Source organism: Ranitomeya variabilis, chromosome 7 (assembly GCF_051348905.1).
Source record: "Ranitomeya variabilis isolate aRanVar5 chromosome 7, aRanVar5.hap1, whole genome shotgun sequence".
Classification (NCBI taxonomy): domain Eukaryota; kingdom Metazoa; phylum Chordata; class Amphibia; order Anura; family Dendrobatidae; genus Ranitomeya; species Ranitomeya variabilis.
Window position 1 is genome coordinate 109,213,142 of NC_135238.1, and position 18,401 is coordinate 109,231,542.

The 18,401-nt window shown below is 43.6% G+C and overlaps 1 protein-coding gene across 4 annotated transcripts in view; it reads right to left on the reverse strand.

The window, feature by feature from the left end:
* Positions 1–18,401, reverse strand: part of HIBCH (3-hydroxyisobutyryl-CoA hydrolase) — a 962,330-nt gene that overhangs the window by 189,110 nt on the left and 754,819 nt on the right. For 3 of the 4 annotated variants that reach the window (XM_077275660.1, XM_077275661.1, XM_077275657.1), the window contains one exon: positions 442–475. The exons of the other annotated variant lie outside the window; for it this stretch is intronic. In XM_077275660.1, the coding sequence (XP_077131775.1) occupies positions 442–475 (34 nt within the window). The remainder of the gene's footprint in view (positions 1–441; positions 476–18,401) is intronic. 4 annotated transcript variants of the gene reach the window in all.

Genomic DNA, 18,401 nt, shown 5'->3' on the forward strand with positions numbered 1-18,401 from the left:
TGAGGGAAAATAGTGGAGTGATCGGAAAATGACAGATGTGAGGTTGAAATGACAAGTGTTAGGGGGGAATGAGAGGAGTGAAGGGGGAATGAGAGGAGTGAGGGGGAAAATAAGAGGAGTGAGGGGGAAAATGAGAGGTGTAAGGGAGAAAATGAGAGATGTGAGGGGGAAAATGAGAGGCGTGATGGGAAAATAAGAGAAGTGAGGTGCTATAATTAACCACAGATATTTACTATGCACAGGCAACGCCGGGCTCTTCAGCTAGTATATAGATACAATCATAACATTTATTCAATCATTGTTTGAAAAAATATGTGTGGGAATTTGCAAAACATAAATTATACAATGGAAAAAGTAGTCTATACTGTGGGAAATTAGTACAAGTATTACCCATTTAGTGAAGAAAGTTTTGCTATTTCAGTAACCACTGATACACCTTACCTGCTCTTACACCTTCATAAAAATCATGTCCTCTCTGCAAAGAGAAGAAGAAAACATGTCATTTTGTTCTAATACAATTATCTATAGACGATATAAGAGTATGCTTTCTTTTAAATTAAAGGGAATCTGTAGCCAGGTTTTTGGTACTTCATCTGAGAGCAGCATAATGTATGAAAATCGGGATACAGTGATTCCAACGATGTATCACTTAGTTTACTGCATGCAGAAATTGTGACTCAATCACAGCTCTTAAAGAGAATCTGTCACCCCCAAAATCGAGGGTGAGGTAAGCCCACCGGCATCAGGGGCTTATCTACAGCATTCTGTAATGCTGTAGATAAGCCCCTGATGTATCCTAAAAGATGAGAAAAAGAGGTTATATTATACTCACCCAGGGGCGTTCCCGCTGCGGTCCGGGTCCGGCGCCTCCTATCTTCATCAGATGACGTCCTCTTCTTGCCTTCAGGCTTCGGCTCCGGCGCAGGCGTACTTTGTCCGCCCTGTTGAGGGCAGAGCAAAGTACTGCAGTGCGCAGGCGCCGGGCCTCTCTGATATTTCCCGGGCCTGTGCACTGCAGTACTTTGCTCTGCCCTCAACAGGGCAGACAAAGTACGCCTGCGCCGGAGCATGAAGACCAGAAGAGGATGTCATCGTAAGAAGATGGGAGGCCCCGAACCGGACCGCAACGCCCATCGGATCGGACGGCCGGCCCAGGTGAGTATAATCTAACCTTTTTTTCTCATCTTTTAGGATACATTGGGGGCTTATCTACAGCATTACAGAATGCTGTAGATAAGCCCCTGATGCTGGTGGGCTTAGCTCACCATTGATTTTGCAGGTGACAGATTCCCTTTTAAATGTAGAAGGCAGCATAGCTGAGAAAGCTGCCTGTGGCCACCAGAAGGCTCTGTATATATTCTGTCTAATGACAGTGAGTAGGGAGACACTGTATGCACTACCAGACGAGGTGCCTAAGTAGGGTCCCACACCGTACATATAGAAGAAAATAAACTTAGGCACTCAACTTATGCAGAGCTTTTGTGATTTAATGTAGTCATCAAATAAAACGTTTTGGTCACAGTGAACGGCCTTCTTCAGTAACTACATAAGAAAAATATACTAACAAATAAACAATAAGTTGGTTTCCAAACACCAAAGTGTACAAAAAAATGGATTACTTAACGGTAATACTCTTTTATATAGCCACAACAGCACCCACTTGAGAGAGGGGATCCGCCCCTAGGAACAGGAAACCCTATGGAGAAATAAAAGGGGCGGTCCCCCTCGCTCCCACAGTTGGGTTACAGAGAATGAGAGGAACCGCCCACCAGTTTTAGTGGGCAATCCAATATTTTTATTTATCTTTACTTAACTTAAGTATGACTAGCTAAATGAACCATTCACCCTTATCAGTGCTCTTATGCAAAATAGCTATTAGGGAGGGAAGTGAGTGGGTACTGTCGTGGCTCTATAAAAGAGTATTACCGGTAAGTAATCCGGGTTTTTCTCCTCGCCAGGACAGCACCCACTTGAGAGACTTTCAGAGATAGTTATTTGGGGGGGGATCACTGTGTTAAGAACTTATTTACTAAAAGATAAGTCAGTGGAGGAAGACAAAGTCCAATGTATACTGACTGTAAAAGGTAGAAGGAGAAGACCAAGTTGCGGCCTTACACATTAGTTCAATTGGGACCTCCGCTCTTTCAGTCCAGGATGATGCTATCGCCCGGGCGGAGTGTGCTTTTACCATCTCAGGCGGATTCTCCCCTTTTGATGAATAAGCCAGGAGTATTGCATGCCAAATCCACAAGGATAACATACTTTTCGTGACTCCAGATCCTTTTTTATGGCCCTGGAAGGAAACGAAGAGAGCCCTGCTCTTCCTCCAGGGGCTAGTTCTGTCTAAATAAGTTATTATGGCCCTTCTCACATCTAGTGTATGGTATTTCTCCTCTTCCTGATTTGCGGGGTTATTATAGAAGGAAGGAAGGAAGGAAGATTTCTTGAGACCTATGGAATTTAGTGCCTACTTTAGGTAAGTAAGAAGGGTCTGTTTTTAGGACAATTCTGTCCTGGTATATTAACAGAAAGGGAGGATCTATTGACAACGCCTGAATGTCACCTACTCTTCTCACTGATACTAGAGCAACAAGAAGAGCTGTCTTAAAGGGAACCTATCACCCCGTTTTTTAAAGATTAGATAAAAATAGTGTGAAATAGGGGCAGAGCTGGGCTTTACATTAGTGCCTTTTTGGTGCCTTTACACCCCCGTTAGGCTGCCGAAATACCTTTGAAGTGGCCGTTTTGTCCTGTCACTCAAGTTGGTCAGGTCGGATGGGCGTGGTCACAGCGCTGTTTCTCCCCCAGATCAGGCTCATCATTACGTTGGTGGCGTAGTGGTGTGCGCATGTCCAAAGAGAAGATCCACTGCCCAGGAGATTCAAAAAAGCGCGGTCTACGCTATTCGCCGTTTACCGGTGGGCGCGGCCATCTTTCCTGTGGCCGCGCGTGCGCAGATGGAGCGCTCTGCTGCCCGGGGCTTCAGGAAAATGGCCGCGGGATTCCGCGCGTGCGCAGATGGAGATCGCGGCGGCCATTTTCCTGAAGCCCCGGGCAGCAGAGCGCTCCATCTGCGCACGCGCGGCCACAAGAAAGATGGCCGCGCCCACCGGTAAACGGCGAATAGCGTAGACCGCGCTGTTTTGAATCTCCTGGGCAGTGGATCTTCTCTTTGGACATGCGCACACCACTACGCCACCAACGTAATGATGAGCCTGATCTGGGGGAGAAACAGCGCTGTGACCACGCCCATCCGACCTGACCAACTTGAGTGACAGGACAAAACGGCCACTTCACAAAGGTATTTCGGCAGCCTAACGGGGGTGTAAAGGCACCAAAAAGGCACTAATGTAAAGCCCAGCTCTGCCCCTATTTCACACTATTTTTATCTAATTTTTAAAAAACGGGGTGATAGGTTCCCTTTAAGAGAGACGTATTTTATGTGGGCTGAGTCTGGTGGCTCGAATGGGTCTCCTGTTAAGGCTTTGAGAACTAGATTGAGATCCCATGGTGGTATGTGGGGAATTTGGACTGGTTCTGACCTTTGACATGCTGAAATGAATCGGGCTACTCACCTGTCTCCTGCAATATTGTGACTATATAAAGCCCCCAGCGCAGATACTTGTACTTTCAAAGTATTAACTGATAGGCCTAAATCGCGCACTCTTTGGAGAAACTCCAAGATAGTGGAAATGGGAATTTCTTTTGACAGAGCTGCTAGGAAAAAAACTAAGAAATTTCCTCCATACCCTTACATGTATAGTTGTTGTAGTCTTTTTCCTACTCAGTAGAAGGGTATCAATTAATTTATCTGAAAAGCCTCTTAGCTTTTGTAGCTGCCTATCAAATTCCAGGCTGTCAACCATAGGCCCTTCACATGAGGGTGGCTGAAGGGGCCCTGGAACAGGAGATCCTGATCCTCAGGGAGAATCCATGGATCCGAGATTGACATGGCTCTGAGCCAGGAGAACCATGGTCTCTTGGGCTAAAATGGTGCTATGAGAATCACGTTTGCTTTGTCCTCCCTTATCTTCCTGATTACTGCCAGAAGGAGTATCATTGGAGGAAATGCATATGCTTGCCGGTATGTCCACGGAACTTGGAGGGCATCGAGGATATTGGGGTTGTCTGTCAGAAACAGTGAAGCAAATTTTTCGACTTGTCTGTTGCTCCTTGTTGCGAAAAGGTTTATTTCGGGTGTGCCCCATCTCTCTGTTAACATTCTGAAGATGTGACGGTTGAGTACCCACTCTCCTTGGTGGAGGGAGTGATGGCTGAGGAAATCCGCTTTTGAATTGTCCACTCCCCTGACATGCAGTGCTGACAAGGATAGAAGATGTTTCTCGGCTATAGTTAGGATGTCGTCTGACTCTGCTATAGACATGAGAGCTCCTGATCTCGTTCCTCCTTGATGATTTATGTACGCGACAGATGTCATGTTGTCTGATAATATTCTTGTGTGTGTTCCTTGTAACTGCGGTAGGAATCTACACATGGCATGATAGAAGGCTTTTAGTTCCCTTTCATTGGATGAATCATCTGACTCACTAATAGACCATTGTCCTTGAATTATCTGATCTCCTAGATGTGCTCCCCAACCACTAGGACTAGCATCAGTAAAAATTGTTTTTGAGGGTTTAACGACCCAAGGGACCCCACCTACAAGATGATTTGGCTCTAGCCACCAGGTCTGGGACTCGATTACTTCTATTGGTAGGGATAGATGACTTCCTAAATGACCCTGTAGTCTCTCTCCTTCCTGTAGTATGGTGGTATACTGTAGCCGTCTAGTATGTAATTGAGCCCATGGGACAGCTGGAATGCATGATGTAAAGGAACCAAGAAGGGACATGCCTTCCCTGAGGGAAATTATAGGGTTATTAACTACCAATTGTACTTTATTCCTTATTATTAGTTGTTTAGATTCTGGAAGGAAACACCTCTGACTTACGGAGTCTAAGAGAAGACCTAGGAATGTTGGGTTGTTGGGGACAATCTGGATTTTTCCTAATTAATTAACCATCCCAATTCCTGTAGAGATGAAATTGTATCAAATAGGCGTTGCTGACACTGTGAAGGGGAATTCCCCACCACTAGAAAATCGTCTAAGTATGGAACTATAAGGGTATCTTTTAACCTTAAGTATGACATCACTTCTGACATTAATTTGGTGAAGACCCTGGGAGCTATTGATAGTCCAAAGGGCATTGCTGCATATTGAAAATGACATAGTTGTCCTTTCATCATGACCGCTACACGAAGATACTGCTGTTGTTCGATATAAATTGGTAGATGGTAATATGCATCTTTTAGGTCGAGGACTGCAATAAAGCACCTGGGAAACAGAAGTTTTACAGTGGATCGGATAGACTCCATCTTGAAGGTTTGGTTTTCTAAGATGATATATAATTTCTTTAGATTTATTATAGTTCTATATGACCCATCTGGTTTTGGAACCATAAATAAAGGGGAGTAAAATCCCTTCCCCCTCTGATGGAACGGGACTTCTAAGACCCCTTTGGATAGGAGACTTATTATTTCCTGCTCCAAAAACCCCTGTTGAGATTGAGATTTTAAGGAAGTCAACAGGAAGGAGTCTGGAGGGACTCGGGCAAATTTTAATTTTAGGCCTGAAGTTACGACGCTAGTTGCCCATGAGTTGGATGTTACTATTCCCAATTGTTGGGAGAAAAAAGACAATCTACCACCCACTGGTAAATCTGTCCTAATGTGGTTTGTCTTCCATTTTAACTGGACGTTTCCCAAAAAATGCACCTTTTTGTTTGGTATCTTTATTGGCCCAGTGGTCCTGGTTTGTAAAATCCTCTCTCTTATTAAATACAGGTTTCCGAAATGCTCTCCTATAAGACGGAAAATAATTATTAGGGAATCCCTTTATCCTCTCACCTGCTTTGGTGAGAATTTCGGCTAGTTTTGTACCAAACAGGTACTCACCCTGGCATGGTAGGCCACAGAGTTTAGATTTCGTCTGAGCATCTCCTTTCCAACCCTTCAGCCAAAGTGCTCAGCGTGGTACGTTGGTCAGGCCTGCTGATTTAGGTGCTAACCGAATAGAGTCAGAAGAATCCGCCAGGGAGGCTGTAGCACCTCTAATCAAAGGTATGGAAGATATTAGTTTATCTCTGGAGAGACCGCCTTTTAAACCTTCCTCTAGATCGTTTAACCAGACTAACATGAACCTTGCCGTACATGTAGCTGATATTGCCGGTTTAAATGCCCCTGTACATGATTCCCATGACCTCTTTAGAAGGGAGTCAGCTTTACGATCCAGCGGGTCTTGTAAGGAACCCAAATCCTCTACTGGTAGTAAAGATTTTCTGGACGTGGATGCTACTGCAGCATCTACTTTTGGGGCTTTTGTCCATGTAGACAAATCCTCATCATTAAAGGGATAGCTCCTTTTTGATGATGAAGGCAACCCTTTTTGCCCCTGGCTCTCCCATTCCTTATTGACCAAGTTTTTTATTGCTGCAATTACCGGAAAGGTAGGTCTTTTTTTTCTCTGATAAACCTGCGAACATGATGTCCTGTGGGATTTTGGGGTCTTTAGTATCTTTAATACCCATGGTGTCTCGGACAGATTTAACGAGATTATCAATGCTTTCTTTTGGAAAGCATGTGTCTTGTTCACCTTCTGAGTTAAGGTATTCCTGGGAAATATCTGTATCCCTATACTCATTAACAGTGGAATGGTCGGATTTTGGTGAATCATATTTTTTCTTGGTTTTAATTTCTGGAATACTATCTGAACCCCTTAAGGCTCGTAATTCCTCTCTGATCATTATTCTAATATCTTCTGACCTTACTGAGAATTTTTCATGTAAAGTGGACTCAATACGTGTGACACATCCTTTTTGTGTAACTATCCGGGAGGGGCTGGGAACATAAAGCACATTGTTTGTGCTTAGATTTTTCAGTCCTTAGGAGATGCCATGCTGGACACCGGAGTATCACCGCCGGTGTCTTTTTCTAATGGAGGCCGCCATCTTCTTCCTGTTGCACCCGAAGTACTCATCACTTCTGAGTCGTGGCCATGTTGTGCGCGCCTGCGCAGTACCACTATCCCCAGCGCAGGCTCTGTCTCTCCTCCTAATTCACCCCGAAAGCTTTAGTATCACTTCCGGGGGAAGACACACCGGGCCACATGCTGAGCATGGCATGGAGATGCGCTTACCTGCATGTTTTCACCCTCCGCAGGCCAGGAGCAGACGCCCATCCTCCGTGAGCCAGGCGACTCCCCGAACCCGGCCTCACGGTGCCTGCCAGCAGAGGGGGGAGCTGAAGACAGGACCCCAATGCTGCTTCCAGCTCTGGAGCCCTTGCCGTCCTCAAGGTAACCGCGTAAGCGGCATCCAGGCTAGGTATCCTCTTCTCTCCATGAGTTCCCTTAGGAACAGGAAACCAACTGTGGGAGTGAGGGGGACCGCCCCTTTTATCTCTCCATAGGGTTTCCTGTTCCTAGGGGTGGATTCCCTCTCTCAAGTGGGTGCTGTCGTGGCGAGGAGAAAAAATAATAAATAGTAATAAATCAAACAGAATAAATAAAGTATATACAAGATAGTATTCTGACCCCCTTCAGCTTATAGCATTTTTTTAACCATGCTAAATAGGTCTGGATTACTTTCACTCACTAGCTCCTGGTACTACCCCTCTCATGGTATGAGCAATATACTCTGTTTCCCTGTTACATTTTCTTGATAGATTCATTCAATGGCCAGAATACTGTCTTGTATATACTTTATTTATTCTGTTTGATTTATTATCTTTTTTGTACACTTTGGTGTTTGGAAACCAAGTTATTGTTTATTTGTTTGTATATTTTTCTTATGTAGTTACTGTATGTAGAAGGCCGTTCACTGTGGCTGAAACGTTTTATTTAATGACTACATTAAATCACAAAAAGCTCTGCATAAGTTGAATGCTTAAGTTTATTTTCTTCTATAATGACAGTGAGTGGCTTATCACAGGAGGGGACCTGGTTCTACAGACCTATTCCAGCAGTGATAATATCTTTAGTGATAAAATCTTCATCTTAAACAACAGTACACAGCTTAATAAGTGACACTTCCCTCAATTCAGTGTTTTAACCGCTAAATCATGCTATCCTCAGATTACATAGCAAAAACCTGCTGAGAGATACCCTTTAGTTGTTAATCAACTTTAGCATACGACCCAAGACTTTCCACAGGCCCAACAATATCATAAAAAAAACAAAGGTATGAACTTGGATATAAACTGGTGTTCATGCAGCATGTAAGCGCATGTTCACACTTGCCACTGAACAGAAAAAACAAAGACAGAAACCTAATGATTAAGTATCCTGTAGTAAATAAACAGCATAGTGCATGTAAATAACATACAGTACTTAGTTAACATATTTTTGTATAAAAAAAAATGCAAAAGCCATACAACCTTGTCAAGGTGACCATAATTGGGACAGTCTTAACTCTATTATTAAGAACCTTACTTCAATATCATAAAAAAGTCTAAGACAGAAACATAATGACTAACTACCCTGCAGTAAATAAACAGCATAGTGCATGAAAATAATATACGGTACTTTGTTAACATTGTTTTTATTTTAACCCCTTTACCCCCAAGGGTGGTTTTTACATTAATGACCGGACCAATTTTTACAATTCTGACCACTGTCCCTTCATGAGGTTATAACTCTGGAACGCTGCAACGGGTCCTGATGATTCTGACACTGTTTTCTCATGAGTTCTCTCTTATTTGTGAAAAAAACGGAAATTTGGCAAAAATTTTGAAAATTTTGCAATTTTCCAACTTTGAATTTGTATGCCCTTAAATCACAGAGATATGTCACACAAAATACTTAATAAATAACATTTCCCACATGTCTACTTTACATCAGCACAATTTTGGAACCAAAGTTTTTTTTTTGTTAGGGAGTTATAATGGTTAAAAGTTGACCAGCAAATTCTCATTTTTACAACACCATTTTTTTTAGGGACTACATCACATTTGAAGTCACTTTGAGGGGTCTATATGATAGGAAATACCCGTGTGACACCATTCTAAAAACTGCACCCCTCAAGGTGCTCAGAACCACATTCAAGAAGATTATTAACCCTTCAGGTGTTTCACAGGAAGTTTTGGAATGTTTAAAAAAAAAAATGAACATTTAATTTTTTTTCACAAAATTTTTTACTTCAGCTCCAATTTGTTTTATTTTACCAAAAGTTGTTGTGCAATTTGTCCTGAGTACACCGATACCCCATAGGGGGGAGTAAACCACTGTTTGGGTGCACAGCAGAGCTCGGAAGGGAAGGAGCGCCATTTGACTTTTCAATGCAAAATGGACTGGAATTGAGATAGGACGCCATGTCGCGTTTGGAGAGCCCTTGATGTGCCTAAACATTGAAACCCCCCACAAGTGACACCATTTTGGAAAGTAGATGCCTAAGGAACTTATCTAGATGTGTGGTGAGCACTTTCACCCACCAAGTGCTTCACAGAAGTTATAATGCTGAGCCGTAAAAATAAAAAATCATTTTTTCACAAAAATGATCTTTTCGCCCCCAATTTTTTATTTTCCCAAGGGTAACAGAAGAAATTGGACCCCGAAAGTTGTTGTGCATTTTGTCCTGAGTATGTTGATACCCCATATGTGGGGGTAAACCACTGTTTGGGTGCACGGCAGAGCTCGGAAGGGAAGGAGCGCCATTTGACTTTTCAAAGCAATGAAAACCACAAAAAGAGGAAAAATCCTCTAATATTCAAGAAAACAAACCGAAAACAGGCAGAGATGCTTACCTGTCTAAATGGGCCTCAATACAATTGCACTGACAGGGTGCAGCGGACCCAAGTAAAATGGCAACTGCACAGGTGCAATACCAAATAAAACAGCCAGCCTTCAATCAGGGATTGGCCGTGTGGCACACCAATGCAAAAAAAGGAAGGAGCGCCATTTGACTTTTCAATGCAAAATTGACTGGAATTGACATAGGACGCCATGTCGCGTTTGGAGAGCCCCTGATGTGCCTAAACATTGAAACCCCCCACAAGTGACACCATTTTGGAAAGTAGACCCCCTAAGGAACCTATCTAAATGTGTGGTAAGCACTTTGACCCACCAAGTGCTTCTCAGAAGTTTATAAAGCAGAGCTGTGAAAATAAAAATTCATTTTTTTTCCACAAAAATTTATTTTTTAGCCCCCAGTTTTGTATTTTTCCAAGGGTAACAGGAGAAATTGGACCAAAAAAGTTGTTGTCCAATTTGTCCTGAGTATGCTGATACCCCATATTTGGGGGGGAACCACCGTTTGTGCGCATGGCAGAGCTCGGAAGGGAAGGAGCGCCATTTGGAATGCAGACTTAGATGGATTGGTCTGCAGGCGTCACGTTGCATTTGCAGAGCCCCTGATGTACCTAAACAGTAGAAACCCCCCACAAATGACCCCATATTGGAAACTAGACCCCCAAGGAACGTATCTAGATGTGTTGTGAGAACTTTGAACCCCCAAATGTTTCACTACAGTTAATAACGCAGAGCCGTGAAAATAAAAAATCTTTTTTTCCCTAAAAATTATATTTTAGCCCCCAGTTTTGTATTTTCCCAAGGGTAACAGGAGAAATTGGACCCCAAAAGTTGTTGTCCAATGTATCCTGAATATGCTGATACCCCATATGTTGGGGTAAACCCCTGTTTGGGCACACGGGAGAGCTCGGAAGGAGCACTGTTTTACTTTTTCAACACAGAATTGGCTGGAATTGAGATTGGACTCCATGTCGCGTTTGGAGAGCCCCTGATGTGCCTAAACAGTGGAAACCCCCCAATTCTAACTGAAACCCTAATCCAAACACACCCCTAACCCTAATCCCAATGGTTACCCTAACGACACCCCTAACCCTGACACACCCCTAACGCTAATCCCAACCCTATTCCCAACCGTAAATGTAATCCAAACCCTAACCCTAACTTTAGTCCCAACCCTAACTGTAGCCCTAACCCTAACCCTAGCCCCAACCCTAACTTTAGCCCCAACCCAAACCCTAGCCCTAACCCTAATGGGAAAATGGAAATAAATACATTTTTTAAATTTTATTATTTTTCCCTAACTAAGGGGGTTATGAAGGGGGGTTTGATTTACTTTTATAGCGGTTTTTTTAGAGGATTTTTATGATTGGCTACTGTCACACACTAAAAAATGCTTTTTATTGCAAAAAATAGTTTTGGCGTCTCCACATTTTGAGAGCTATAATTTTTCCATATTTTGGTCCACAGAGTCACGTGAGGTCTTGTTTTTTGCGGGACGAGTTGTCGTTTTTATTGGAACCATTTTCGGGCACGTGATATTTTTTGATCGCTTTTTATTCTGAATTTTGTGAGGCAGAATGACCAAAAACCAGCTATTCATGAATTTCTTTTGGGGGGGGCGTTTATACCGTTCCGCGTTTGGTAAAATTGATAAAGCAGTTTTATTCTTAGGGTCAGTACGATTACAGCGATACCTCATTTATATCATTTTTTTATGTTTTGGCGCTTTTATACGATAAAAACTTTTATATAAAAAATAATTATTTTTGCATTGCTTTATTCTGAGGACTAAAACTTTTTTATTTTTTGGCTGATGACTCTATGGCGGCTTGTTTTTTTGAGGGAGAATATGACGTTTTCAGCGGTACCATGGATATTTATATCCTTTTTTGATCGCATGTTATTCCACTTTTTGTAATTAATTATATATATATATATATATATATATATATATATATATATATATATATATATATATATATATATATATATATATATATTATAATTATTTTGTCACCTCACCCATTTCCCCTCCATAAAAGCAGATTTCATCCTGGTTTTCGTTTTTAATTTTTTATTCACGTATTGTTATGGCTTTCCCAGTTTTACTTTCCTTTTCTTTTTCTCAGTTTATTTTGAAGTGCCATTTTGGACGTATTTCATCTACATATTGTTTTCTTCTATGGACAAACGGGGTTATGTACCACTATGCTGGATTTTATATCATGGACCTAGAAGATCGAAGACTTACCACCACCTGGAATGATATACATGGGAGCTCCATTATCAGGCCCCACTATGAATTTTCTTATGGACTAATTTGGGGTGGGATTGTTTTGGTCATTTCAGGCTATTTGAATTGATGTGTCTTCTTTTTACGGTTATTTGTGTGTTCCAGCATAGTATGGTCGTTGAATGTATTTATTTACTGCTTCTCTTCCCACCCCCTTTTTTTGTCCTGTCACCTGGTCACTCTATATCATGTTGCTGCTTGGTGTCTATTATATCTTTACTTACCCATGGCTGTGCAGGTGCGCCGGTTCGGTCCGTATGCTCCGGTATCGGTGTGGCGTCTTCTCTGCCTCCTTCACGTGATCGGGGGTTTCTCCTCCCCGCTTGCATGTAGGGACACGTGACGCCGTGTTCCGATGCAGGACCTGCGAATCGATCTGCGCATGCGCCGCTTTTTGCCGGGTTTCTATTGGCCTACACCTACCATGTGACCAGTCACATGTACTTCCACCAATCGTATATGAAGGTCCTTTAGCATTTTACCAGCACTTCCCCTTGATAAAGCACACACATAGGAAGCGAAACGCGCGTCGGGGGTTTCTTATCACCTCAGTTCCAGCCCGGTGTGTGCTTCTGCCCGCTTCTTGATAGGTAAGCACTGCCCAATACTTATTGGTTAACATCCTATTTAGGATTGTTGCTAGTCGGCAGCAGCTGCCATTATAAATTATCATGCACTAGCAGCCTTATGACTTTTGATTCACTCTTAGATAGGGCAGTTTGCACACCTGGGGATTCCTGTTTTTAACCATCCTTTTTGCACTTTATACTTTTTGAATTTTTGTATTATTGCATCATGTACTAAAATCCTTTTGTACTTTAATAAAATATCATTCTTTTAACCCTATTTACTCCTTTGTCCTCTTGGTATTACTTGTAGTTATGGAGTGGGTTGCCTTTGTTCCCGGCTTTGGGCCTTTCTTCACTATTTAGTGTTTTATTGTCCCTTAATTCTAAACATGCGTTCTGGTTTTGTTATACTAATTGTCTCTGTGTTTATCACAGTTTCTTTCAGATCTCTAATGGATTTCAGGGCCCGTGATTCCACGTGGCAGGCTCAGATTAATGATGCATTTAAGGATGGTTTGGAGGGGGGATTGGATGGGTTAGGGGGTGACCTGCAAGAGTCGATAACCCGGTTTAAGGATCTCCTCCGAAAGAGGACGAGGGTTTGGTGGAATCATGCCTACTTCGAAAAATATTTGGAAGGGGGGTTGATCCCCCGTGGTTTGAGGATACATGTTTTTCCATCCTTACCCATCCCTGATGACGACTTTAAAAATAAGTGGGAGGAACTATCTAACACCTGTTCCCTGGGCTATATGACCCTTTTAAAGGATATGGACTCACATACTCTTAAAGCAATTGAAACTGAAATAGAGTCCATTCAAGTGATCTTAAAAAGTGAGATGTCGACTGATGCACTTAAGAAGCTCAACAATAATGTAGATATTGAGCTCCAAAAATGGGCTACTGAGATACAGAATAATAAAGCAAGGAAGTTCAAACGAGATGTGCATGACAAACAAACTGCCAACGTATACAGATGGCGGGGTCCTGGTGAGCGTTCCCGCCCCCGATACAGATATGCCTCCAGTTCCAGATCTAGGTCTCGATCCATGGTATCAAATACCTCTCGGGACGAAAGTCAGGCACAAAACGCACAAGCTTTTGAGGGTCCATCAGGTCCTACTACGTCTCAGAATAGGATTATGACCCGACAAACTTCTAAGAACAAAGGCACGGCAGGCAGACGGCAGGAGATGGGTACCCAGGGCGGACTGCAGGTACTCAATCTGTCCACGAGAACTTTTACTGACATACAAATTGATGTGTTGAGTAGGGGCCTGACGTTTTCACCAACTAACCCCTTTAACTTCTTCACAGCCTTAAAGGACCTTCATCTATTCTCCCGAAAGTTAATCTTGAGGAAGTTACACCACAAAGGTCACGAATCCTCAGAAGGTCTAACTGAGACAGAAAGGGAAACACTACGTATTCTGGAGGAGTTGTTGGGGGAACAATCTCCAGCACCTCAAGGTAGGTTTCCACCTGCCATCATGCCCAGATCAACGAATTTTCCCCCCTTGTCACTGTGTCCAGCAGTGGAGATCTTCACTAAATTAGTATCTGAAGATCTTAAAAAACTTTCATCCAAACGACATTTTGATAATCTGACACATAATCAACGGTCAGCTTTGAAGGACTTACAATCCTATAAAGACGTGGTGTATAAGCCAGCTGACAAGGGGGGAAATATCGTGATCTGGCCATGTAATAAATATGAAAAAGAGGCATTTCGCCAACTCAAAGACACGATGACATGTACTAAATTGTCTTCTTTTTTGTCTCAGTTACAAGCTATACTTATTAAAGCTGTGGAGAATAACGTAATTAACAAAAAGGTTATTGAGGGTTTGACAGTCAGGTACCCTAGGGTGCCTACATTTTATCTCTTACCCAAGGTCCACAAGGACGCCGATAATCCTCCGGGACGTCCGATCGTGTCAGGCATTGATGGTCTTTGTGATCCTGTATGTAAATTTATAGACTTCTACCTCAAACCGTTGGTTGAAGTCTTACCGTCGTATGTCAGGGATATGACGGACGTCCTCACACGGATGGACGGCGTCCTTGTGGACCCTGGTGTCCTCCTGGTCACTGCAGATGTCCAAACTCTGTATACTGGTATAGATCACGAGCACGGATTGGAGGCGGTCCGCCTCTACCTCGGTTCCTCTGACCTGGGCGGCCCTCTTTGTGACTTTATTCTCGAGCTGCTGCGTTTCGCCCTTACCCATAATTTTTTTGTTTTCAAAGATGTTTAGTACCTGCAGAAGCGTGGCACAGCCATGGGTGCGGCCTGTGCGCCCTCGTATGCTAATCTCTTCCTCGGTCATTGGGAGAGATTCTTATTTGGCGACGAGGGGGCGCGGGCCGCCGACCATGTGCTGTGCTGGCTCAGGTATATAGATGATATTTTATTTTTGTGGGGGGGGGGACGGCGCAGCTCGAGACCTTTATGAGTCGGCTGAACGATAATCCGTTCAACATTCATTTGACATACAAATATGACATTGGTCATATTGATTTTCTAGACGTCATTCTGGAGATTGACGGCACACACCGCATCCAGACTGATGTCTTTAGAAAACCATCTGTGGTGAATGCATTGCTTCACGCTGACTCGGCACACAATCCAGCAACTGTGAGGGCTGTCCCGGTCGGACAGTTTCTGAGGGTGAGGCGGATCTGCTCCACTGAGGATAAATTTCAAACACAATCCGTGGCTCTTAAAGCACACTTTGAGGCACGTGGCTATAGTCACAGAAGTGTTAGGCGTGGCTATGACAGGGCCAGGAGGACACAACGTAGGGATCTTTTGTATCCCACAGTGGATAAAACCAGGAGTGGGCAGAGGGATGAGAAAATTCGATTTATAACTACATATAATCATGAATGGGCCAATATTAGAGAAATCCTTACCAAACACTGGTCGTTCCTTTCCACTGAGCCATCCTTCGGTGCTGCCCTGGGTACCTTCCCCTCCATGACGGCCAGAAGGTCTCCAAATCTGAACAACATGCTTGTTCGGAGTCACTATATCCCCCCTGTGACTAACCCTTTTGGTACTAGGGGCCCCCTTCTTGGATGTTTCCAATGCGGCCACTGTGTGGCCTGCGTTAATATATTACGGACCTCGTGCTTCTCATCATCTGACGGGTCCAGGACATTTTCTATTAGACACCACATCTCGTGTGCCACGACAAATGTAATTTACTATGCCACATGTGGGTGCTCATTAATTTATATCGGTTTAACATCAAGGGAGCTCCGTATCCGCACTAGAGAGCATGTGCGTGATATTCAGGCAGCAAGGACGGCCATCGATGCCTCGGGCCTGAAGACGATCCCTCGTCACTTTAAATTATTTCACAACTGTGACGCCGGTTCTTTTCAGGTCAGAGGCATCGATTGTGTACATTTGGGCATACGGGGGGGGGGGGCAATTATAAGAAAATACTGGCCCAATGTGAGGCCTCCTGGATTGTACGGCTCAACACCGTTGTGCCTAATAGTTTGAACGAAGCTTTGAGCTTCTCCCCATTTTTGTAATAATCTGAGTCACGTATTGATCTGCCTATGTATGTATGCGTATATGTGTATATATGTATATATACATTGGTAAAACTACATATCGGTGGGTTTGTTGTGTCAGACGTTGACTTTTTATTTATTTTGTCACCTCATCCATTTCCCCTCCATAAAAGCAGGTTTCATGCTGGTTTTCGTTTTTAATTTTTTATTCACGTATTGTTATGGTTTTCCCAGTTTTACTTTCTTTTTCTCAGTTTATTTTGAAGTGCCATTTTGGACGTATTTCATCTACATATTGTTTTCTTCTATGGGCAAATGGGGTTATGTACCACTATGCTGGATTTTATATCATGGACCTAGAAGATCGAAGACTTACCACCACCTGGAATGATATACATGGGAGCTCCATTATCAGGCCCCTCTATGAATTTTCTTATGGACTAATTTGGGGTGGGATTGTTTTGGTCATTTCAGCGTATTTGAATTGATGTGTCTTCTTTTTAAAGGGAACCTGTCACCTGAATTTGGCGGGACCAGTTTTGGGTCATATGGGCGGGGTTTTCGGGTGTTTGATTCACCCTTTCCTTACCCGCTGGCTGCATGCTGGCCGCAATATTGGATTGAAGTTCATTCTCTGTCCTCCGAAGTACACCCCACGCCAGCTGCCACCCGGCCGTGAGCGCGGCCGATCGCATATGACGTACTATCCCGTCGGTGGTCATACGGGCCCACCCCACCTCGACGGGATAATACGTCTAATGTCAGAAAGGGGTTAAAAATGCAAAAGGCATCCCGCCTCATCAAGGTGACTGTAACTGCCTGTCATTGTCAATCTCCTGTGAATGCCAGCACTGATGCTGTAAAGAAGCAGAGAATAGCAGAGAGCTTGAAGGGTACTGCTATGGAGGTGGTGCAGGCTGCTTGGTGGAGCAAGCCTCTGGCAACTTATCAAGATTATATGAGTGCTTTAGAAGATGCTTTTGGATCCCCTGAAGATGCTACTGATCTACTCTATAAACTCCGTACCACCTACCAACAGCCAGATGAGAAGATGTCCGACTATCTATACCGACTAGATAAGCTAGTTCATAGAATAGTATCTAAAGGTGGCATAAGTCCTAAAGAAGTTGATCAGTGTCGTCTGGAACAAGTACTCAGAGGAGCTTTCACTCATGATCCAATTGCCCAGCGGATGAGGTCTTGCGATAGAGAGAAGATTCCTGGTTCTTTTCATGAGTTGCTTAAGGAAGTTCGGCAGGAGGAGGTTATTTTGGCTGCAAGAGAGAAGACATCCTCTTGGGTGACTACTGTTGCCTTGAAGCCAGCAGCCGACTGCCGAGAGATAGAACTGTTGAAAGTCATCGAGAAACAGGGGGAGCAGATTACACAACTGTTAAGTGATCAGGCCAAGACAATACAGCGGCTACAAAGTGCTGCAGAGGTAGCCGAGAAGCAAACCCTGGTTTCAGGAAGAGAGAATGATGACCTCGGTAGAGTAGAGAGTAGGAAACCAGAAGGGTGCTTTGTCTGTGGGAGTCCAGGCCATATAGCTCGTCAGTGTCCGAAGAGGTGGAGGCCAAAGAACTCTTCACATTTTCCCCATCACCCTCAGAGGCAGTCGGGAAACGGGAAAGGGGGCCAGTAGAAACCCATACTGAGCCCCCCCATCAGCAACTAATACCTCCTCTACCGCCCTATCCAATAGTGCATCATCAAAAACCCTGCCTGAAGGCCTAGTGGGACCATCCCCACATGTCCCCGCATATACTGTATCAATGGTCAACCTTGCACCATATTACTGGATAGCGGATCTCAAGTATCCATCATCTTCGAAGGATGGTATAAGAGATATTTATCCAATGTGCCTCTGAAACCGTTGTCTGGACTCGTGGTGTGGGGATTGAGTAAGCACAGTTACCCATACAGAGGATTCTCAAAGACTGTTGTTGGAGTGGATAAAGAGATACCCATCATAGCGCTAATCTGCCCAGAGGCTGAGGCAGATGAGAGACCAACACCTGTCATAGTGGGAACAAATGCCAACATCGTTAGCTCAGTGGTGTTGGGAAGTTGGGGGAGAAAATTAATCACAGACCCTATCCATCCACCCAGTCTGCCTGGCGGCCTATGTGAGAATGGAGGAGAAGAGGGAACTACAGCCTGAAAGCTTTGACCCTTGTTTTGAAGGAAGTGAGCTAAAAGGAGAAGA